General features: G+C 36.8%; 1 protein-coding gene across 7 annotated transcripts in view; it reads left to right on the top strand.

Annotated features, from left to right (window-relative positions):
• The window catches only part of SMCHD1 (structural maintenance of chromosomes flexible hinge domain containing 1), an 87,343-nt gene that overhangs the window by 35,970 nt on the left and 27,411 nt on the right, over positions 1-23,962 (top strand). For all 7 annotated transcript variants that reach the window (XM_035893194.1, XM_035893196.1, XM_035893197.1 and 4 more), the window contains 13 exons: positions 2,447-2,524; positions 2,607-2,726; positions 8,250-8,394; positions 8,651-8,747; positions 10,193-10,265; positions 11,930-12,069; positions 13,024-13,158; positions 14,024-14,251; positions 14,966-15,114; positions 17,063-17,151; positions 18,289-18,407; positions 19,099-19,266; positions 20,517-20,642. In XM_035893194.1, the coding sequence (XP_035749087.1) occupies positions 2,447-2,524; positions 2,607-2,726; positions 8,250-8,394; positions 8,651-8,747; positions 10,193-10,265; positions 11,930-12,069; positions 13,024-13,158; positions 14,024-14,251; positions 14,966-15,114; positions 17,063-17,151; positions 18,289-18,407; positions 19,099-19,266; positions 20,517-20,642 (1,667 nt within the window). The remainder of the gene's footprint in view (positions 1-2,446; positions 2,525-2,606; positions 2,727-8,249; positions 8,395-8,650; positions 8,748-10,192; positions 10,266-11,929; positions 12,070-13,023; positions 13,159-14,023; positions 14,252-14,965; positions 15,115-17,062; positions 17,152-18,288; positions 18,408-19,098; positions 19,267-20,516; positions 20,643-23,962) is intronic.

The raw sequence follows: 23,962 nt of genomic DNA, 5'->3' as shown, positions 1-23,962 counted from the left end.
TTATCAGGGAGGGGATTCTGCCCCTCTACTCTGCTCTGCTGAGACCTCACCTAGAGTACTGCATCCAGCTCTGGAGCCCTCAGCACAAGAAGGACATGGAAGTGTTGGAGCGGGTCCAGAGGAGGGCCACAAAAATGATCTGAGGGCTGGAGCACCTCTCCTATGAGGACAGGCTGAGAGAGTTGGGTTTGTTCAGCCTGGAGAAGAGAAGGCTGCGGGAAGACCTGATTGTGGCCTTTCAGTACCTAAAGGGGGCCTATAGGAAAGATGGAGACAATCTTTTTAGTAGGGCCAGCTGTGACAGGACAAGGGGTAATGTTTTTAAACTAAAGGAGGGTAGGTTTAGACTGGCTATAAGGAAGAAATTCTTTACAGTGAGGGTGGTGAAACACTGGAATGGGTTGCCCAGAGAGGTGGTGGAGGCCCCATCCCTGGAAACGTTCAAGACGAGGTTGGATGGGGCTCTGAGCAACCTGATCTGGTTGAAGGTGTCCCTGCTCACTGCAGGGGGATTGGACTAGATGACCTCTAGAGGTCCCTTCCAACCCAAAACATTCTATGATTCTGTGATTCTATTTCTCACACATGCACCACTGAATTCTCCCAGTTCAGGACGGCTATGGCTATTGGCTATTAATACGTCATTTGAAACAAAATTACAGATGTTTTTCCTCTGTCTGTACTCTCCATGGATTTATATGGTACCATAGCAGGGACATTTAGTTATCCATTGTTTTCAAAATATTATACATGGAAACCTTGTTCATATGAGAAGCAAACATTGGTGCCGTAGAAATCCTGTGCGTAAAAGGTACCTTTTGTCTCTAGAAGACCATTTGTTTCCAAGATTTCAGACAATAGACAAAAATCCCCCTGCAACAATGAATGAGAATTCTTTTCTCTTTCTTCATGAGGAAAAACAATCAAACTTAAATACTTCAGCTTCAGGTTTGTATTTTTTCTAAAACCCTACAGTGTCCATAAAAACTTAATTTCTTGTGCTGTTTGCAGTACACCTTTTGCATCAAGTGCAGCCTTCCGTATTTCAGTGACTGTAGGTATACTGATAATATTCATAAATATTTTTGCGTGGAAGTGTCAAGAAAATAACGTGGTGGTTAGGAAGTTCTAATGGTGCTCTCTAGCAAAACAACAGAGGAGAGTTCATTGATCACTCCTAAGACATAGCATTTGAAGGGCTTTTCCTTGTAGCTCTGCTGAAATAATTTGGTCTGTTGTTCAAATAAAACATCAGGATGTTGTTTCACCACAGAGACCCCAACAACAACATTGGACATACCTGATAGGTCTCTTGCGCAGAACTGCTCTTGAGAGCAGTGTCCTCTTTCAGAAGAGAACATCAGAACATAACTACCCTGCCTTTAAAAACTAGGCTTTTCTCATTTGTTCCCTTCCAAGATCCCATTTGTTTTATTGTAATCTTTTGTGTATGACTATGCACAGAAGTATTTTGACTTTTTACACTTCCTGTAGATAAATTTCCACCTTAGGTTATCTATCTGTATTGGGGCAATACAAGAAGAAAAGTGTGTTATCTTCCAGGTATGCGTCTCGCATAATACAGACTGTCAGTTTAACCTGGTGGCAGTTGACACTGCAATAGGAAAACTGCACTCATTTGACAACTGTTTTCTCAGTGGTAGCAACTACCAAAGGTGGAAAAAAATCCTGATATAGAAAACCAAATTAGCTCTTACTACAAAACACCATCAAAATGTATTTTAATAACCCAGTATTCCAGAATTCAACATTCAAAGAAGTACACCTAAGAAAGTTGACAACTGTTACTTTTGCTGCAAGTTGGTGCAGCAGCAGGGTCTTATTGCAGTCACATTCCGTATTTATTCTAAATTACATTTTGAAAACCAAATGTATTAATGCCTCTTGAAGGTTCAAACAATAAATCTTATTGTCGTATTTATCTTAAGTTATAGAACCAGTCACTAAAAAAATTGCCTTGAAGTTTCAGTATATTCTCTTTTTGGATGAGTCTTAATGCCACAGAGGTGTTTATAAAGACAGATAGAATAATTTGGAGCAAAAAAGGTAATGTTCTTCTTTGCATTCAGTCAACTGTACATTTTTACTATTGCTCCCATTTAAGCTAATTTGGTATGGTCATTTGTCGAGTTAATCAGTTGCCAGTGTGGAGTGCACAGCCTACAAGCGCTCATAACTTAACAGGGAGCGTATAACCAAAGAGCTAATAGAATTCAACTTTACAAACCTACTGCTTTCAGTTTTATGCAATTTTTAATTCAAAAGGGGTTAGGTAGAAAATTCATTAATTGTGAAGCTGAATGCATGTGTATTAGATATAGAAGTGATAGTAATACTTATAATAATGAGTGATGATAACACTTGAAAAAATGAAGACTTACAGTGTAAAATCTAAATACATGTAGCTAATTTTTTTGTTTTGCAGCACCTACTGGGAATAAAGAAATAATTTCCCATATCAGTCAGCATGGAGGCAAATGGCCATACTGGTTTAAAAAAATGGGTAAGTTTACATATGCAGTATTTTCAGTTTATTTATAATTTTACTTCTTTTGCTTTCTAATTGTATTTGTATTTCTTTTTAGAAAACCTTCAGAAACTTGGGAACTACACCTTGAAACTGCAAGTAGTATTGAATGAAAGTAATGCAGACACTTACGCAGGAAGGCCTCTACCATCTAAAATATTTAAATTTACTATTATAGGTAAGAATTCCAGTCATGCCAATTTCCTTCTACTTCTAATGTTTCTGTTTGGTTCATTGTGTATCAAAATTATTCATGTTTTAGTTGAGAGATAATTTTCAGCACTGAAAAGCACCATTTGCATGTCAAATATGAAGTGTTTTCAGGAAAAAATAATTTCTTGTCTAATAGATTTTGATCTCACCTGTAAAGCGTTGGCTCAGTCAGTTTTACAAAACAGTATGAAGTGTTGATGGAATCAAAAGCTTTTCCCTGATGTGAACTTTGCTAAATGTACTTTAAAAAATGAACTTTTACTTCATTAGAATCACCCTTCTTCCTCATGCCATTGGCATAAATATTCTTTCATAAAACTAGTATTCATTAGGCCGACTTTCATGCATAAACCACAAAGAGAAACTCATTCAGAAATAGGTTATGAATGTTGAGATTGAAGTTGGTTTTCTTTTAATTAAAAGAAGAATCCTATGCAAAACTAAATTATCATTAAGTTATAATGGGTGTGTATCTTTGCATTAGCCATCATAAAATAGTGGAATACCAGAATAGAAATAATACTATTAAATATGTCTGTTGTTACTCTATGTTGCCATACACTTTGGTGTGCATGTATGTGGCCTAAAATAGTATGCGATTGCTTATATCTTCCCAACAAAATTCATAGGTTATCATTTTGATGACACTGTTGAAGACCCTAAGATACACAATGTACAGTTACATAAAGTTTCTGCTACAGCCTTGCCAGTCCTGTTTCTCTCATCCGTAAAACATTAATTTTATTTCCTAATTTATTTCTGGGCATTTATCTGTTAATGGCTGGTTAGTTTTTGTTTATAGCTACCCAAGAAAGGCTTGTAAACTCTTCAGAAGGGCTAGGCAAGGAAGGAGAGGCAGTGGGCTAGCCCTGTATGTTAAGGCATGTTTTGACTGTCTAGAGCTTGATGATGGTAATGATAGGGTTGAGTGTTCATGGGTAAGAATCGGGGGAAGGCCAACAAGGCAGATATCCTGTTGGGAGCCTGTTATAGACCACCCAACCAGGATGAAGAGGCAGATGGAATATGGTATAATCAGCTGGGAGAAGTCTCACAATTGCTAGCCCTTGTTCTTGTGGGGGTCTTCAACTTACCAGATGTCTGCTGGAAATACAATGCAGCAGAGAGGAAACAGTCTAGGAGGTTCCTGGAGTGGGTGGAAGATAACTTCCTGACAGAGCTGGTGAGTGAGCCAGTGAGGGAAGGCGCCCTGCTGGAAGTGTTCCTTGTGAACAGAGAAGGACTTGTGGGTGATGTGATGGTTGGAGGCCATCTTGGACACAGCAATCACAAAATGGTAGTTCTTGATTCTTGGTGAAGTAAGGAAGGGGGTCAGCAGAACTGCTACAATGGACTTCTGGAGGGCAGACTTTTCACAGACCTGTTCAGGACACTGGTTGACAGAGTCCCTGAGGAGGCAGTCCTGAAGGGCAAAGGAGTCCAGGAAGGCTGGACATTTTTCAAGAAGGAAATCTTAAAGGCGCCGGAGCAGGTTGTCCCTGTGTGCCAAAAGATGAGCCACTGAGGAAGAATACCAGCCTGACTGAACAGAGCCCTTTGGCTGGAACTCAGGAAAAAAAGGAGAGTTTATGACCTTTGGAATAAGGGGCAGGCAACTCAGGAGGACTACAAGGATGTCGTGAGGTTATGCAGGGAGAAAATTAGAAGGACCAAAACCTAGCTAGAAGTTAATGCGGCTATTACCATAAAAGACAGTAAAAAATGTTTCTGTAAACATACATTAGGAACCAAAGGAGGTCCAAGGAGAATCTCCATCCTTTATTGGATGTGGGGAGAAACATAGTGGCAAAGGATGAGGAAAAGGCTGAGGTACTTAATGCCTTCTTTGCTTCAGTCTTTAATAGTCAGAGCAATTGTTCTCAGGGTACCAACGCCCTGAGCTGGAAGACAGGGACAGGAAGCAGAATGAAGACCCCATATTCCAAGGGGAAATGGTTAGCGACCTGCTACACCACTTAGGCACACTCAAGTCTATAGGGCCAGATGGGATCCATCCAAGGGTCCTGAGGTAGCTGGCAGAAGTGCTCACCAAGCCATTTTCAATCATTTATCAGCATTCCTGGCTATCCAGGGAGGTCCCAGCTGACTGGTGGTTAGCAAATGTGACGCCCATCTAAAAGAACGGCCAGAAGGAGCATCTGGGGAACTCTAGGCCTGCCAGTCTGACCTCAGTGGCAGAGAAGATTATGGAGCAGATCATCTTGAGTGACATCACATGGCACATACAGGATAACCAGGTAATCAGGCTCAGTCCGCATGGGTTTATGAGAGGCAGGTCCTGCTTGACTACACCTGGTCTCCTTCTATGACAAGGTGGCCTGCTTAGTGGATGAGGGAAAGGCTGCGGATGTTGTCTACCTGGACTTTAGTAAAGCCTTTGACACCATTTCCCACAGCATTCTCCTGGAGAAATGGGCTGCTTATGGCTTAGATGGGTGTACTCTTTGCTGGATAAAAAACTGGATGGCCAGGCCCAAAGAATGAATGGAGTGAAATCCAGTTGGAGGCCAGTCACAAGTGGTGTTCCCCAGGGCTCAGTATTGGGTCCAGTTCTGTTTAATATCTTTATCAGTCATCTGGATGATGGGGCAGAGTGTACTTTCAGCAAGTTTGCTGACACAAAACTAGGAAGAGTGGCTGATACACCAGAGAGTCATGCTGCCACCCAGAGGGACCTCAACAGGGTGGAGAAATGGGCTGACAGGAAACTCATACAGTTCAACAAGGGGAAGTGCAAAGTCCTGCACCTGGGGAAGAACAACCCCATGCACCAGTAGAGGCTGGCGCCTGGCTGACTAGAAGGCAGCTTTGTTGAAAAGGCCCTGGGGGTCCTGGTGGACAACAGGGTGAACATGAGCCAGCAGTGTGCCCTTTCTGCAAAGAAGAGCAACAGCATCTTGGGCTGCTTTAGGGGGAATGTTGCCTGCAGGTTGAGGGAGGTGATCCTTGCCTTCTAATTCAGCATTGGTGAGGCCACAGATGGAGTACTGTGTCCACTTCGGGGCACATTACATTAAAACACAGAGACATGGACATACTGGAGAGAGTCCAGCAAAGGACCATGAAGATGATGAAGGGACTGGAGCATCTCTCATATGAAGAAAGGCTGGGAGAGCTGAGGCTGCTCCACCCAAAGAAGAGGAAATTCATTGGGACCTTATCAATGTCTATAAATACCTGAAGGGAGAGTGTAAAGAAGATGGATCCGGGCTCTTTTCAGTGGTGCCCAGTGACGGGACCAGAGGCATGGGCACACACTAAAACGCAGGAAGTTTCCTACAAACATCAGGAAACACTTTTTCATTGTAAGGGTGACTGAGCACTGGCACAAGTTGCCTGAGCACTGGCACAGGTTGCCCAAGAGGTTGTGGAGTCTCCATTCTTGGGGATATTCAAAAGTTGTCTGGGCATGGTCCTGGGCAACTGGCTCAAGGTGGCCCTGATTGAGCCAGGGGCATTAGATAAGATGACCTCCAGGGAACCCTTCAACCATTCTGTGAGCTTTATTTACAAGGTCAGTGGGGAGGGGAGAAGTAAAAAAAATACTACTTCCTTTGCATTTACTATTAAAATGGATATTTTCCTCACAAGTTCAGGAGCTAGAGCTAACATCTGTTTCCAGAAGATCAAGAAAAAATGGATGCTTTCAGTAGCCACAAAACTAGAGGCTTTGAACACAAATCCTTTAGGCAGAAAAGAGTTCTTTGTAGCATATTCTTCTAAAAGCTTCTGCAAAAGTATTATTGGCAGAATAGAAAGAGCTATTTCTATATGATAATACAGAAAAAATGTTTGGCGTTACTTGAAAAGAGTAATTATTTAAACATATGTCTGAAAACCTGGCATTGAAGTCTCAAGATACTTCTATGAAGTTTCAAGAAAAAAAAAAATCTCTTTATTCTTACATAAATTAACCTTGTCTGCTCCTTCTTTATCTCGTTATCAAAGCAAAAACAGAACCTTAAAAGTTGCATTCTGTATTTTAAAAATTCTTTTTCAATAGTATTGGGGCTTTCCCCAGCATGGCAGCATTCAGTCAAAGTTTCCTTTGGCCATAACAATTGAAATTAATAACTCTTGTCTGGAAGGAATTCTAAACACTCTAAAAATCTAATGAACTAATAGTTTGGTACTTTTAACACAAGGGGTACTAAAAGCAACTTTTGCTATTGCTGCTTTTTTATCTTGTCAGAAGATAATTTGACATTTTTAATATTTTCAGTCTTGAAAAGTGAGTATTTCAGGTCTTTATTTTAGCAATGTTGTGTGTTGTCTCAGAGGCAGCCATAAATCCTCACCGTTCTTATTCTGAAATAGTAACATTTGTGTGACCTTTTATGTATATAGATTCCAAAAATCCAGAAAAGAACAATTAAAACCTGAACTGAAATCAAAAGCTTTTTTGTCTGAGAAACAAATTATTTTATTCCTCCAACAGCAGGCTGTTGCTCAGTATTTACAGCTCTTCTTGGTAAGCTAAAAAATAGTCATAAATGCTGGTTAAAACTGAACTTCCTAAGTCAATCTATCAGTTCTGTGGGTTTAGTTCAGACATGTTCTTTTGGTAGTTATTCACTTTGACAGTGCAGAAATTCTTTTACTGTTATTTTGTCAAATCATTTCACAGTTTTATCATTCACTTGTAAATAAAATTGTAAACACTGTAAGGCTGTGATCTTGTTATTGTAAATTATAAATAATTTTGGCCAATACAAGGTAACATTTCCCCCCCACCCCTCCATGATTTTCATATCTCTTGTGCAAAAGAAGCTCCCTGATAATCACACCTGTAGCTAGTGAAAGTAGTTGTTAAATTGAGTCCAGAATAATTTGATAGGATATTTATCTATCATTTAGCTCAGCACTGTATTGCTTCTTTTTTCAAAGGCCGCTTGGCCAAGACAGTTTGATTCCACAAAACATTACTCTGATTTACAAGCTCCCATTTGTACCGATCTGTTTGGTCTCCTTTTTAGTACCTAATTGGAGGCAGTCTAACAGGGCCAGATTTCACAGGAAGGATGCACTCATGCTTCTTTTTCAAATACTCATCATTAGTCAACTTTATCTCTCAAATTTGGGATAGTTGTAGAACAAAAATGTTTTGTTGCATGAATTATTTTATTTTAACAGAATTTAAGCAATTAAATGTTTAAGAAAAGCTGTCCACAAGGAACTTGTCCACTTTCAGGTGCTGTAATTGATGTCCTAAGTCCTTCGGAAGTTTTGGCTGTCCTGTTATGTTTCTTATACTGTAGTCTATTGCTACTATGTTTTAACTATACTTTTTGTTAGTGTAAGTTAAAAAAAGAGGATCAATCAATAAACCATGATTTTGGTTACAACAGTATTCTGAACAGCCTATTTACTTTGAGGCTGAAAACCACTTGACTTAATTGCAGCCTTAGTTAAGAAAAAGCCAATGGACACATAATTCCTTCTAAAAATGTATTATTTTTTCTCTTAGAGGGCAAACCAGAGAAATTTTCAGTGGGTCTTTTGGAGCTTCCTTTTCGAGTTGGAGTACCTTTTAATATTCCTTTGGAATTGCAGGATGAATTTGGTCATGCAACACAGTTGACAACTGACATTAAACCAATTCTTGAAGCTAGGTAATTCAACCATTTCTCTCTTTTTTTTTTTTTTTTTTTTTTTTATTTTTTTTTTTTTTTTTTTGTCCTTTCTTCATGTGACATTAATATAGTAATTCTTTGGGGTTTGTCCAAGTGCTATACTGGATACTTTTCACATAGATTAAACGGCATTTTTGTTTTTATTTCCATAAGAATATCTGAAAGTGTCTTGTATATTAAAACACTGTATTTATTTTTAATTTGATTCTGTTTTGGTTTCTATGTATTTTTCTAGTGGATTGACATTGCAGCATGAAGAAATAACTACAGGAACAAAGTGCATCATTAAAGGTGTCACTGCTAAAGGCTGTATAAATAGTTGCCAGGGCAAGGTAGGCTAATTTAAACTTGAAGTAACATATTTTTTAAAAAGCAAATTTTTGTGTAAAATGGATTGTCACATAGTGTTATCTAAGTTTGGTCTACGCTAATGACTACAGGTATTTCTTGGGATATTTTCAAATGATCTCTTACAGCTCTACCTGGAGCGATTTGTCTTTCCCACAGCTGCATTCTGTTAGCTGATGGGACTGGAGGTGGAGGGCCTGAGCAACACATTGGTGTGTGGTATAGTTTACCCAGCATGCTAAATCAGCTGTCTTGATTTAAACTGGTGCTGAAATTGGTTTAAGTCAAATCATCCTGGTGAAATAACATAGGGAGCACTGAAATCTTTCATTCTTGTAGTTGAGACAGTGAGTAGTAATAGTTAATATGAGCGGTAACTACTTGCACTTTTCTAGACGTTTCCAAAATGCTGTTTTCACTTCTGTAGCAAGTATATGCCATCCAAATTCAACCTGTTCTGATGGATTCTCAGCACCTAGTCAAGCTGCTAATTTACAGTAAAAACAAAAACATGTTACATGCTAAAAGGATTTCTTTCATAAAACAGATCTTAATGCTTATGATAAATATAGATGTGAAGATTTTAAAAAACAATTTTCAAAACACATATGTGGCATATTTACACGGTATTCTCACCAGGTCCTAATCCTTTCATTTAGTCTTGCAGTCTAGCATAGTAAAGGCAGAGTTAGGAACGGAGGTAGCTGAAGATACCTCATTATACTGTTGCTATTGTTGCTTAGAAAAAAGCAAATAATGTTGCTGGCTGAAAGGTGCATAAAGGGCATAAGCCGGGATTATGAAAACTAAACCTTTCCAGAGACACAGTTTCTGAATGTGTAAAAATGACAGCTCATGAATTGCAACTAAATATTTTCAAATATCAAATATATGAAATATGAAATTGCAGTATTTGCAGTGCAACTAGTTTTTTTGAAGATGGAGCTTTTAAGATTGATTAGACTGCTACATTTTGATTTTAATGTGAAAATCAGTTTTAGTGATGCAGTTCTAGAGCAGTTGTGTTTCTTATTCGAAGATGAGATGGATAGTAATTGTGGTGGCTTGCTTCAGGCAATTAGCTAAGGAATAATGCACACAGAACTTGCAGACCCTTTCTTTTAAAACTACTTTTTTTTTTTTTTTTTTCCCTGACTAAAACAGCCTGTAAGCAGGAAACCACAAGTTATGATAGCTGCTTTTAATGGTTTCAGAACCTTGTAGCTTAACATGCAAATTGAACATCTCTGGGAATAAGAACATGAAAAAGACAGATTCTTGTGTAGGAAAATAATCTTGATTTATGTAGCATTGCAAGAAAATTTGGATGGACTTCTGAAATTTACATATGTATGCATTGACATGCCTGTGAGATAATTTATGATCTGGTTTTGTTTAAGGTTAATATTTAAATTATTCTTTTCATTAGAACTTTAATCTGAAGGTTACTCTTCCTGGTTTGAAAGAAGACACACAAATCGTTAAAATAAGATTGCAGCCTGGTAAGTATCCTTAAAATGTTTAGTGTCAGAATAAAGTTCAACAGAAATTCACTATTAATGAAATGCTTCTTCTCCCAAGAAGGTAAAATATTTAGTGAGGCATAAAAAAGGATATTCTAGCTCATCCAAGTGGTTACTGAAATTAAAGCTAAGGGCATGTCGTTCTTGGCAGGAATAATGTCAAACTTACAGCCCAGTCTTCTCTAATATTCTAGCAGCTGGAATTTGCCTGCATACTTTAGAATTGTTTTTTCACTTTTAAAAATTATTTTAAATCTTTTTCTAACCTAGCACCATTGAATGAATTACTTTCTTCTCAGTTTTCTTCAGCATTAAGCCCTTTAACCTGTACTAATCTGCATTGACCTGTTCTCCCTGTAGAAAACATCTTGTGAGTGAAAAAGTGCTCACAGTTCAGTTTCCTACCTCAACAAAGGGGGAGATGCTTTGGCAGCTGGGATTGTGTCTGAAATTTTTAGTGTTACATGTTGACTTTATCATAATGCAAGAGGGGAATATGGAAGTCTTTAAGTCCACTGCCCTTACCAGAATTTTATGTTTTGTGGATGTCTTGATACTGAGGACTCCCTTAATATGACACCTGTTATCACTTGTTATCTGGGTTTTTCTGTATTTGGGATATAAGGTATAGTTTGAAGGCTTATTTTTGACCTCTCAGATTACCAAACCTTAGGCTTTCCTATCTCATTTTGCTGAGAAATTGTGTTCTTCAAGCTTTGTTAGACCAAAAATGCAGTTTATTCCATCATTCTTCATCTTTTGAGGAGTTAAGGCTTCATGTAGAAAATGGAGTGGAACGAGACTGTGTATTGCTTAGTTATTTACCTTGGACTGAAGGCAACGTCATCCTTCATTAGAATCTTGCTTTTGGCAATGTAGAGATACTTCACTACCTCTTTCTTCTCATTGGACTTATCCTTGGCTGTTTTTTGAGGAACGAGTGAATAAAAGCTATTTCAGTCTTTCCTGTTCTTTAACCAGTGAGTTTGAAATAAAGTTTTAATGAATGATGCATAAAGGATGTTTCTGAAAAATGGCCTTTGTTCCTTCAGAACTTTTCTTCTCATAGTAATCTATTACTTCCTTCTCTTTTTTTAAAACTGATAAAATACCTGTATGTTCCAGGGGGTAGTCTTGCTTGAATAGCTTCACTTTACTATCCAAGTAATGCCAACAAAATTTTCTTTTTCTTTTCTTTGCATACAAGTTGTAGCTGTGGTGGCTTTGGTAATTAAAATGCTACACATCATGACTGATGAGATATCTCAAGATTAATATCTTTGGTTTTAACATGTCAGGAGAAAGCTCCAAGTGTCTTTTTGATGAATGTGAATCCATATAGTATGTAAATAGCACTATATTATGTGTTTATACTTTGTATGTGCTGAAGTTCATCATGTTTGTCTAACTATTCCTTACTGAATTCGTTCAGAAGATTGTCAGGTGGTATGTATTGAAGGACATGAAGCATCTAGAACTTCTTGATATAAACCAATACACTTGAATTGTTCTAAATGATTTGTTATCACAAATATCTTGGTAGTTTGGCTTTAAAAACCTTTTGAGATAACAAAACCTAAAATCCAGTGTCTCACAAGTTATCTAAAATATAACCACTGTTCTGCAATTGTGCATTTTTACAGGCCCTCCTTGTCAATTGAAAGTAAAACCAGATTCTGAAATTCTAAAGATTGAAAATGGTACAGCTTTCCCCTTTCAGGTTGAAGTACTGGATGAATCGGGAAATATAACAGCACAGCCAAAGTTGATAGTTCATTGTAAGGTAAACTGCATTTTATTATGTGTCATAAGGTTTTTGGTACTTCCTTTTTAAATGGTTGGGAAAAGAGCCTATTTTGGCATAGGCATAGGATTTGTTATCTTTAATAATGCTTTTGGAATTTCTGTAGCTTGGTAGCCATAACTGTGACTCTCTTGCCTCATCTATTATGAGTTATTTGGTAAGTTGCAGAATCAGAGGAACCCAGCCTTAGAAATGGAAGAGAAAATTATGTGAGGATATATAGCTACAACTTTAAGGTATTTTAGGTCGTATTTGCCATATGCAATGCTAAACTTTGTTCAGGAAGAAAACTTCATACAGCTTTTGATTTTTTTTGAAGATGAAAATGCAAGCCTAAAAATAATATTAGATAAGATTATTATCATAAGCACCTATCTAAGTTCAGAATGGAATGCAGGATAAGTGAAAAACTTTCCCGTTGGGACCTAGTTGTTGGGTTTTTTTAACTCAAGGGAGTGACTTTCCCAATTCTAGTGAAATCAGTCTTCCAGCAAGAACAGGCAAACAAAAAAAAAATGTTTTTGCTGCTGCAAAATAGTCTGCATTCCATTTACACTTTATATGCATACATTGTCTTCCTGTAGACTGGGTCTGCAGTAGTATGATGACATGTTGAACTTTATATTTAAATTCTGTTTAATGTTTGATTTTTTTTTTTTTAATTAATGAAAAGGGGGCTTACTTAATTGAATTTATTGTCATAATGGCAAAAGAGACTAATGTTTATGTGTTAATACAAAACAGTTGAATAGATAGTAAATTTTACTTCTATAACTTCTTCTTTTTTCCCCACATCACTTGTGAAAAAATTTAGGTATTGATCTTGCAGGCTTCTGGAAAACTAAAATCTATCAAATTTATCTGTAAATAATCATATATATTTGGACTTGTACTGTAAAAGAAACCTGAAGTTTAATTTTGCATTTTAAATAGTTTTTAGGTGCTTCAAACCTTCCTGTGTATTCTGTGGACTGTAGTAATGGAGGAACAAACATTTTAACTGGTCCAGTTATACATGTACAGAATATCAAGAAAGACCAAATGCTGAAAGCAAGGATTGAAATACTTGTAAGTATTTACTGGGATGTTTGGAGGAACAAAAAATTGAAAACAGTTTATTGTACTGTCTTGCTAGTGTATTGAAGTCTTGTGTGAATCAACTTACCCCCAGAAGTTACTGGTTTAGTTACCATAAGCTTGATAATCAGATGGCTGCCCTTTTTCCTCTCTGGGAAATCATAAAAAGGCAAGTAATTTTTTCAGGTTTTTTTATTCACTTCTTACTCTTTTATTTCCAAAATCCCTGAAGTGTTTCAGAAATATGCATTATTTCTGGGATTTTTCTCTCCCTTTTTACTCCCTGGATCCTTCTGACAAATTGCCTTCATTGCATAAACATTTAGAGCCAGAATAGGTATGGCAACATGTTACCCAAAACTTAAGTAAAGGATATATTTTTTCAAAGGTTAAAAATCGGTAGTTTTTTGTAGCATTTCAGTCTTAAAGCTCTTGAAGTTTGAATTTTTTAAATGCTGTTGAACATCCCAGTTTTCTGGTAGCCAGGCGAGCCACGCTATTGGAGAACATAAGACCTGTGGTGTTTGACTCTGAAAAATGTGTAAGCAAATAGTAATATGGCAAGATGAACTATATGAGAGGATACTTACAATTACTCTTAAGAAATATTTTGTAAATTGTATAACATAGTACTTCTGGGATAGAAAACCTTTTCTAAATAGCTAGCATCAATTCTAGTATCTGTTAGAAGTTGTAAGTATTCTAGCATATCCTTCTGATTTACTTTTGACAAATCAAGCTGTGTTTGGACACCTGGTCATACCTGGTAAATCCATAGGCTATTATGGAGTGATATTTATGTATGTATGTATATTCAATATCTTAATTATATATCCTTTTTTTTCCCCGTGTATAGAGTTGTAAAGATGTGCCACCAGTGGAAAAGGTTATTAAACTTCTTCCTAGCAGTCACGTTGCAAGACTACAGGTCTTGAGTATGGATGGACAAAAAGCTATTCAAATTAAACATCAGGATGAAATAAATTGGGTTGCTGGCGATATCATGCACAACCTCATATTTCAGATGTATGATGAAGGAGAAAGGGAGATACACATAACTCCAGCTGTGGCAGAAAAAATCAAGGCAAGTACTTTTGAGTAAACAGCAGCATAAGGGAGGAGAGATACAAAGCTGATTCTCTAAAATCCATAGACATCAGACTATGAAATAATGTTCCTCAAGATTGTATTATTAAACATGGGAATTTCACTCTCTGCTTAATAAATTTTTAAAAATCATTTTATTAAACTTGTGTCCTTAGTGAGATAAAGACATTTAATGAAATGTTAAATAATGCTTCAGGGTAGTATTCTGAAAAACAGGTTACTGATTTCCAGTGCTTCTCCTAAACACAGTAAAATAATTCTGATATGGTTATGATTCTTTAGATCTGGGGTTTTCCCAACATTTAGGAACCTTGAATAGGCATGTTCCTTCATGAAGACTTCCTTACTTATCCCCTCTGTCTGTGTACATATGTGGAGCCTAATGCAAAAGTAAAGCCTCACCAAATATGTGACAATTTTTTGATGAGGTTTTTCAGGATTCAATCTTTTCTAATTCAAGATAAGTGAGGGAAACTTAGTGTATGTTTTGTTTTGTTTGGGGTTTTTTTCAGAGTGATTTTCTGTATTTGGGAAGACAGCATTGGTTACTGTTGGGAAATGCACAGGCTTTCCCTTGAAAGCTTCTATTGCCTGTATGCAACTTCAGCATATTTAGAATGATCAGAGATGTATTATGTAGCTAGTCATTAACAATTGAACTTTTGATTAATTTAAGAAATTTTAATTTTAGGTTAACTGGACACCTAGAATTAACAGAGAACAGTTAATTCAGGGATTATTACCTGATGTAAAGGTACCAACATCAGTAAAAGATGTACGTTACTGTCTAATTACTTACCTTGATGACCATGTGTCTTTGGAGAGTGCATTCACAGTCAGGTTTGTCCATTTGAAATACTTTTTTATGAATTACGTTGTTGGCAAAGGATTGTAGATCTGGACTTCAGGGTAAAAAAAAAAATCTTTCTACAGAAGCTGAAACAATGTTGAAACAGTTGGCAAATTAACAGGGGAATGTAGGGGGAGGTGTTTATGCAAATTGTTTGCAGATGAGAACATTACCTATGTAAAGGACTCCATCACAATCTGTTTGTATCCAGCCCTATAATCGCTTTTGTAAGTATACATACGCTGAAGATTATTATTGCTATCTTTGAAAACTTTTACTAAACGTTAGCTTGTAGAATTACTAGTTTTACTGAAGAGTCAGGTCACTGGTTACCAAAGATAAATATGACTACGAAGTTCATTGCTGCACTTACAGAGGTTATTACTTTAAAGCTGAAGATAGTATTTATCTAGCCAAATGCTGGATGCCTGCATCTGGTATTTCAGTCAAAAGTGACAGGCTGTAAACTGAACTTCTAAACTGCCTGTTTATCATTCTTAGTAAGTCAAGGCAGTTAGCGCTACTTATTGTATCTTTATAATAAAGTTTGTTAAGATGATCCTGATTCTAAATGACTTGAGTATATTACATGTGTTCTTAATAGGTTGTGCTGTGAAGTAATTAATTTCACTGATGCCAAGGGTAAATTTGCAGCAATTAGACTTTGCACAGATCTGCAGTAGAAAAAAAAAAAATTGCATGACCAAGCATTAAGATTCTTTAAAACATTGGGAGCATAATGCTTGTAAAAACCTGTCCATGACACAGCACTGTCAGAAACAGAAAAAATTCAGTTTAGTATTTTATTTTAAGAAGAACAGAAATGCTGATTGAATTTATATCTCTCTTCTTGAAAGGAAATATAACAGTAAATTGATTTATTGACTATTTTTAATACATTTTTGCTTGTCATTGAAAAGCAGTCTCAGACCAGGGAAATTCTATTTAGGGGTTTTTCTATTGTAATTGTTGTAAGAATTAACTGGAGGTCATTTTAATGGGATTTTTAAAGATCTCAAGGTAATTTTTAGCTTAGAACACACAAAAGGAGTAAAAAACATTGTGTTGGAGAACTCTTTAAGTCTTAAATAACTTACAGATGTCAGATAACTCTTAAGTATTTGGGGAGCCAGCACATAACATCTGTTAACTTTCATCAAGTAAACGGAAAGAAAGGCTGAGATTGTTTAAAAGCACCCCAGAAAGTATTTTTAAGAGACCAGTGTTAGGCATAGTTTAGGCTGATGAATTCTGCTCTATCATAGCAAAAGAGCAAATGGAAATCTGATTTTTTTTCTTTTATGGTTGTTCATCTTCTCCATAACTTCTGTAGTGTGCTCTGGTTTTGTTTTGCGTTTAAGAAAAAAATGTATCTCAGAAAACTTTAAGCAGTGTTAGTTGTAATCAGGTTCTCAAAAAGCCAGCAAATATTTTCCTAGCAAGGGAGATTGTGATACCTCTATATGTACATACCAGGATTAATGTTGATATTGTAATTGGTTTTGCAGTAATAGATGTATTTTAATATGTAGACAGTTGTATGTCACTTTGGCTTAGAGGTGTTTGGGATGTTTTGGAGTATTTTTTCAAGATTTAAAATACTCCAAACTTGAATTCTGCTTTATCTGGCTAATGATCTGATCTATGGTAAAATACTGTTAGGCAAGTTATTACAGATAGGGCAAAATACCATCACATTGCTGCAATTTGTTATGTAAGTAGTGTCTGATAAGCTCCCTCTGATAAGATTGAGGTGAAAGCTACTATGTAACTTATGTGCATGTGAGGCTTGATCTTCTAAATATGTGCAAGGATAAAATACTAATAAAAACAAAATCCAGTCACAAGTGAGTGATAACTGCTGTATGCTTTAGCATGCCTGCTATTGTTAAGTGATTACCTTCATGAGAATAAATCAATTTTCATATGCTGACTTAGACCGCTTCCTGATGAACCCAAACACATTAAATGTAAATTAAAAGGACCAAATACACTGCAGATGGGTGAAGAACTACAAGGTGAAATTGGTAAGTATTTGCATATTCTTCAATTGTCTTGTAGGATACATTTCTTTTTCTTTGCAGTTTATTAGCCTGTTATACAGATGTCATCAAGAGTGAGTTATCTTCAACTTTTAATTTAAAAAATAAATTACATTCTCATTCATGGAAGGATTATTAGACTTCTCTAATTGCCATTTTACAATTCTGGAGTTACTCTCTGCTAAAATTTGCCTCTGATTGTATGTTGGGACATTAATCACACTGAGTTCAAGTTGTTGGTAAATTTTTGTTTAGTTCATGTATTCTAAAATCTTACAGGCCGTAACAGCATTCAGACTATTTCAAAGGCATGGACTTCAAAGTGAAACATTTTAACGTTAACTTCAACCTGAGAGGAAGGCATGTTAGCGATCAGTCTTCTCATTCTTCTTTGGTTTCTGTACACAGTTGCTACATAGCATAGTAAGAAAAAATTCTAACAGTATTTTGGGACATTAAAAGCTTGAGTGTGAGCGAAGAAAAGCGTAAACTAACAGGTTGCAATTTTAAGATTTTTTTTTTTTTTAACTTCATAGCAAGAAATTAATCTTTATTGAAAAAAGTGGGAAGCACAAATGGGTGATCATGGTATATAGATACATTTTTATTTTTTTTTTATACCCTTTTGATACGCACAAGATGGGAGGGATCTTATCAATGTATATGAATACCTGAAGAGAGGGTATAAAGATGGAGCCAGGCTCTTCCCAGTGGTGTTCAGTGACAGGACAAGAGGCAATGAGCACCAACTGAAATCCAGGAGGTTCCCTCTGAACATCAGGAAACACTTTTTTACTGTGAGGGTGACTGAGCACTGGCACAGGTTGCTCAGAGAGATTGGAGAGTCTCCATCCTTGGAGATACTCAAAAGCCATCTAGACATGGGCTTGGCAACCGGCTCTGAGTGGCCCTGCTTGAGCAGGGGGGTTGAACCAGGTGACCTCCAGAGGTCCATTCCACCGGATTGGCCACTCTGTGATTCAGTGATGCTCATGTAATTTCTCTATATTGTCTGTTTGTTGTATACATTTATATTCTGTATGTTGTATAATGTTCCATTAAAACAGCTGCTGACGTGATCATCTTAATAATCGTTTTAATTGTCATCATCTTTTTTAACAGATGTAATGATTACAGATCAGTATGGAAATCAGGTTCAGACAGTGACATCTGCGTGTATAAATTCCCTAGGAGTTTCTGGGCCTGGACTTGATAAATCAAATTTGAAAATAACTTGGCAGGTATTTGTAAGATGTCGTATAGTTTATTTCTCTGTGGCCTTTGTGTGGTAATTGTCTTAATTCTGTCACACAGAATTGAACCAAAACTGTGGAAAGGTAGTCAAATTAAACACTAGTTGGTAAGCTGTGAGAAGATAGAGACTTAAAGCATTAAAATCTTATGATCCTGTTCTAAGGAATACAGCAGCATCTGTTAAAAACCTTATCACTGCTGCAGCTGTACAATATGGGGCCCAGTTCACTCCGTGCTTGAGTCAGGTGTGGTTTGTTTCTTGTCCGCTCTTCTGTGTCTTTTCTTCTAACTTGTTTTTAGTCTTCTGTGTTTGTTTATAGTGGTACAGTTGATTCTATGATCTTTTGAAGAACCTTGTAGAATGGACTACTGGTAATTATCCGCCATAGTTTAATTTAAAATGCATTGTATACCTTTTAAAATATGCTGGATATAACTAAGTTGTACATAACTCTTATACGTTGAAAATCAGGTTCCTGGGAAATGCTGGAGTTTGAAATTGATCTCTTCAACAGAAGGCATAGAACCTGTAGTTTAATTTTTAGTCCACTGTCTCACAATAAAAACAGCAAATAGTGTCTAGCAGGCATAAATATTAAAATAGCATATCGAAAATATGAATAAACTATACTTCCCATTATTTGTTCTTGATAAAATCATCTTTTTATTTCTCAATAGGAAAGTACTCTAACAATGAGAGTAAAAGGTATTCGGTTTAAACCTTGTTTACTTGGAAGCAAAGAACTGTGCTTCGCTTGGCGTGAATTTTCTGACTTTCTCAGAGTAACTTTAACTGCAGGATCCCCTGCTAAATTGCAGTTTGTGGATTGGCCAGAGTTAGAAAAGGTAAGTTGAACAGTTTTTTGTTTGGAAAAAAAACAACAGGGTCACTAGTCAGCAGGTCTTTTATTTCCAGAGCACAGGATTCAAAGCTGAAAACCCTGATTTCTTAGTATTGATGCTTCTAAAAATTCTCAGAATATGACAACTCTAGAGACGTTTTTCTATTCTATACAGGATAGTATAACAAGCAAAATTAAGTAAGTATTTTGTAATCTAATTATATATACATTTTTAAATGGGACTGTAGGTGTGAAGCTTTTTTCATACAATAGCTAACAATATTAGTTCCTTAAAAAGTAAACTCCTCTTGGAGTAATCTAACTCGTGTGTGTTTACAACACTGTATTCCTTAATATCTCTTAAACTGTTCTGTCCCATTTGCCCTTCTACAGATGTATTTTTGTTTTCTTTGGTGCAGCAATTTTACTGACTGTGGTCTGTATCCTAACATCCACCTTCCACTGCTGTTTGCCAAAGATACTGTCCTTAATGGTAGTAACAGTTGGCAGAAAATTTCTCCTTTATCTGTTACTGTGGGGTTTTGATGTTTAGGATGTAGGAAGGTAGTCCCAAATTTACTTAAGGTTACAAGTGCTTACAGCCAGGAAGTGGGAGAGTACAGTACTTATATCAAATGAAAAAGATGGGAGATTTTTTGGTACCATCTGTTTATTTGCTGGGTTTTTTTTTTGTTTTTCAATGTTTACTTTGGCTATTCAAGTGGTAGTGCTGAAGTTGCAGCAGAAAGCGAAACAGGAGAGTGGAAGCAGGTAAAACAAAACTGGATCTCTGAGCAGAGAACAGGAATAAATACTAGCGTGTTGGGAAAATGGAGAAAGTAGCTATTGAAGAAAAAAAGTGAAGCAGAATGTTCAGGGAGTATCATAACTATTTTTACTATCTAGAAAGCTGTCAAGGTATATCAGAAGATAAAGTTCTAGGCCATTTGTTCTTTCTACAACAAGGAATCTGATTGATAAGCCTCTTCAGAAGCATGTCCTTCCTTTTGGTCACATCAACAAGAGTAACACATGCAATTAAGTAGTGCATTTTTATAATGACAAGAGAATGTAAATGGGAAAACTCTGGAAGTACCTTCCCAGAGTTTTACAGTTCTGTCATAGTATAGCTGTTACAGGAGACAAATAGTATGGAAAAGGCAGACAGTATTGCTCTGGGGATTCCTGACCCGCTACGAATATCTGATATATGTAGAACAGAACAGTATAATGCTAATAGTATATCTATTCCAGCCTGTTGCTGTGATTAATGGTAGAGAATTGCAGAAGCCCCTTATTGTTCAACTGTGCGATCAGTGGGGAAATCCAACTCCTGAACCTAACGTCAAAATCAGCCTTACAAAGGATAACAACTTGAAGGTAAGCATAGGCATTATTATGTGAACTTTAATGCAAATTTCTGTTGTCATGCCTACATTAGCTTCTTCATTTTCAAGCCATTTTTGGAAAAGTGAATAAAATTTTATAAGGGCACAGAAGAATAATTAATCTCATATAATAATGTCAGTGAGTAATGTAAACAGTTCCCAGGAGAGATTGCTCAGCTCTCTTTCATTATAACAATCACAAATATAATTAAATTCCTACAGTTTTTGCTGAACCTTTTTCCAAATTCTGTATGCATACCACCCCCCACACACACACTTTATCTGAGGTAATATACTGAAAAATAATAATAATGATCATATGATCCAAATGGCAGCCACATCATTTTTATCTGGTGGTTCTTTGATTGTGGTTCCTGAATGTGTATGACTTATGGTCTGTATGTAAAACTAGTCACAGGGTTTGCTCCCTACTTCAGTATCCCTGTGAAAAGTATTGGCAGTATAAATCAAATTAAAATGAGGATGCAAATCTAACCCAAATTAAGTGGTTTCTGTCCTTTCCATGAGTGAGGCATGAGCATCGGATGGTCTGCACATTGGTCTGTGTGAAGAAAGGAGTTTGACAGAATACTCAATTCATTAAAGTTTTGGCTTTTGTTACTGGGGAAGAAAAAAGTCAAACTGTCATATGTTCCTAATTGTTGATGCAGAGACTTCTTATATTGAATGTGTGCATTATCAATACAGGATATATTTGTCCACCTCTGGACATGACTATTTTTCATGCAGGGCTGGTCTTGTTCCCTTGTTGTTCATGTTTGCCATGCATTTGTGTCCCTCATTTCTCTCAGAACACACAGCAGCCAAGAACTTTATTTTGCTCACCCCTCAAGAACTGTGCCACAGCCTCACCTTTCCCCCAGTTTAACTATATTACTATTACTTATTTTTATTGGGGTTTTGTTTGGGTTTGGGTTTTTTTGTTGGGGTTTTGGGGGGATTTTTTCTTTTTAGGAAATTTATTTACATCTTGAACATTTTTCTTCTGGTTCTTTTGAATCTCTTGCCATAAAAGCCTGCCTCATAGTTTGGGATTATTTTGTTTGTTTGTTTGCCCCAGCTACTGCCTTTACGGTGGCAGCTGCAGCTCCTCGGGGCTTCTAGTTATTTTGGTTCTGAGGGAACATACAACCTTGACAGTTACACTGTGTGGTTGTGCTGCCTGATCAAAATGATGTTGTGGTGGCATCCTGTGTCTTTTCAGATATTATGCCTTCCTCCAGGAGGACCAGCAGCATGTCTTAGATAGTCTGCATGCTCTATCCAAGTGGGATATGTCCAGTGTTCTGAAAGCCAAAGTGGATCATTGTTACCATGTGTTTATTACAGTGCTCTCTTCCAGAGCTTAACACCGTATAATTTTTAAGAGTTACTTTCATGCATTAGCAGAGCAACCAGCTGCTATTTGCTGAACAAACATCTGATCAGTATTCATGAGCATCTTGGAGAACCTCTTTAGAGAACTGTCTTGCCTTGGCATTTCAAATAGGTTGTATGCACAGTCTCCCAAAGGAAATGTGAAGCTTTGGGAACTGAAATTGTCAGATAAGCTGTCTGTCTGTATTTCACATCCCGTCCTTTGTCTCCTAAGCCTGATATGCTGCAGTTGCAGCATGCATTTCCCGCACTCCCATCTTACAGGTCCAAAACTGTATGCGTATGGCTGAACAGAAACATTCTGAATTCAGGTGCAGCTCAATACTGGAAATGCACAAAGCACTGTTTTCTGAAAAAAACAAAACTTTCCATTCTCCGATGTGCAGTAATTTCAAATACGGACTTACTTTTTGAGCGGAATATACTCTTCAGAAGAGCTTATGAAGTGTCTGGTAACTTTCTTAGTATTTCTTAGTATATCTTTACAATGCTGCCTTCCATTTGAACCATTAAGCACATTTTTGCCATTGCCTTTCTCTAGTAACATGGCAGGATAAATTCATGCTCCCACAGCTGATCCATTATGAATCAACTTTCACAATTTTTTTTTTCTTAATGTGATTTCTTTTAACTTACTGACATGAGATATAGGAAAGAAAATAATTCTGGAAGAAGATTGCCTACTTCAGGTATTCCAAAAACATTGGTTTTGTTTATGTAGACACTAGACACTTAGTCTCCTGAAATTTGTGCTGAAGTAGCAAAGGGAAAGCAATTTAATGCCAGACACTATTCAGATAATGACAGACATTTCCACCACATTGTTGCAGTATATCATCGGTGAAAGAATTGATTTTCCTTGTTAGAGAGGAATTCATTACAGAAGAACTCAGCATGTATCCGTGGCTGCCTTTGCTGCCCTCCAAACTTTAAAGCTACTATCTGAAGTTCTTTTGATACATTGGCAAGGTATTTCTTAGGTAAGCCTAAGGTAGCATGCACACACATTTGCAGAAAAAACAGCTTCTGCTTACTTTAAGAGTGTAATAGTATTCTTTAAGATTTATACCAGTTTCTGCAAGGGGATAGGCATTCTCTATCCGCTGCACTGGAGTCCATAGTTTCAAAAAGTTGTGGTTGATGAGGAAAGTGAAGTGGTAGCTTCTCTGCTATTTAATGTGTAAAGGCAAGTATGACTTAATGGTACTGCCAATCATAAGACTTCACTTTCAGTGCCAGGGAAGTAAGTGTGGCAAAGACAGGGTGCATGTAGAAAACACACCTTGCAAAACACCGGTGAGTTAAAAGGGAGCTATTTTCTAACAGTGAGATTCGGCAAGAATTCCCTTTAAGTCAATAGCAGAATTTATATTGACTTCAAAGGGGTTAGAATCAGACCTAATTAACATGCTAGATAAATAGGAGATGTATAAGGCATTTGTGGTGTTACCCTAAAACAACACGGACAAGAAATTATCATTATTAGTGTTTGATTAAATGCCATTTCTTACAGTATAGACATTAGTTCTTGTTTGTCATTAAGTTTTGATAAATGAAGTGGTGTACTTCATCAGTTATCATAACACTTTTCTCTGGGTTGACTAGCAATCTTACATTTTTGGCAGTGGGACTAGAATGGGGGCAGGAGAAGAGAGACACAGATGTTTTAGTTGGTTTTACTCCAGTTGTTTAATTCTTTAATTTTTGCTACCTGGTAATCTCTGTGCAGACTGGAGAAACACTGTAAAAGGGAATAAATAGTTTGTAGAAGGTTGCAGAATCTGAAAATATACTCAGATTAACATGTGCTATGGATGACATAGCATCTGTAGCAATTAAAGAAATAACACTAACAAAATATTTGAACATACAAATTAACAAAAATATCCTAGTTCTGATAAAGTGATTGTCTTC

This window comes from Egretta garzetta, unplaced genomic scaffold, assembly GCF_000687185.1.
Source record: "Egretta garzetta isolate BGI_Z169 unplaced genomic scaffold, ASM68718v1 scaffold534, whole genome shotgun sequence".
In the NCBI taxonomy this organism is placed as follows: domain Eukaryota; kingdom Metazoa; phylum Chordata; class Aves; order Pelecaniformes; family Ardeidae; genus Egretta; species Egretta garzetta.
The sequence above is the reverse complement of the archived record's forward strand: the minus strand, read 5'-3'. Positions and strand labels throughout refer to the sequence as shown.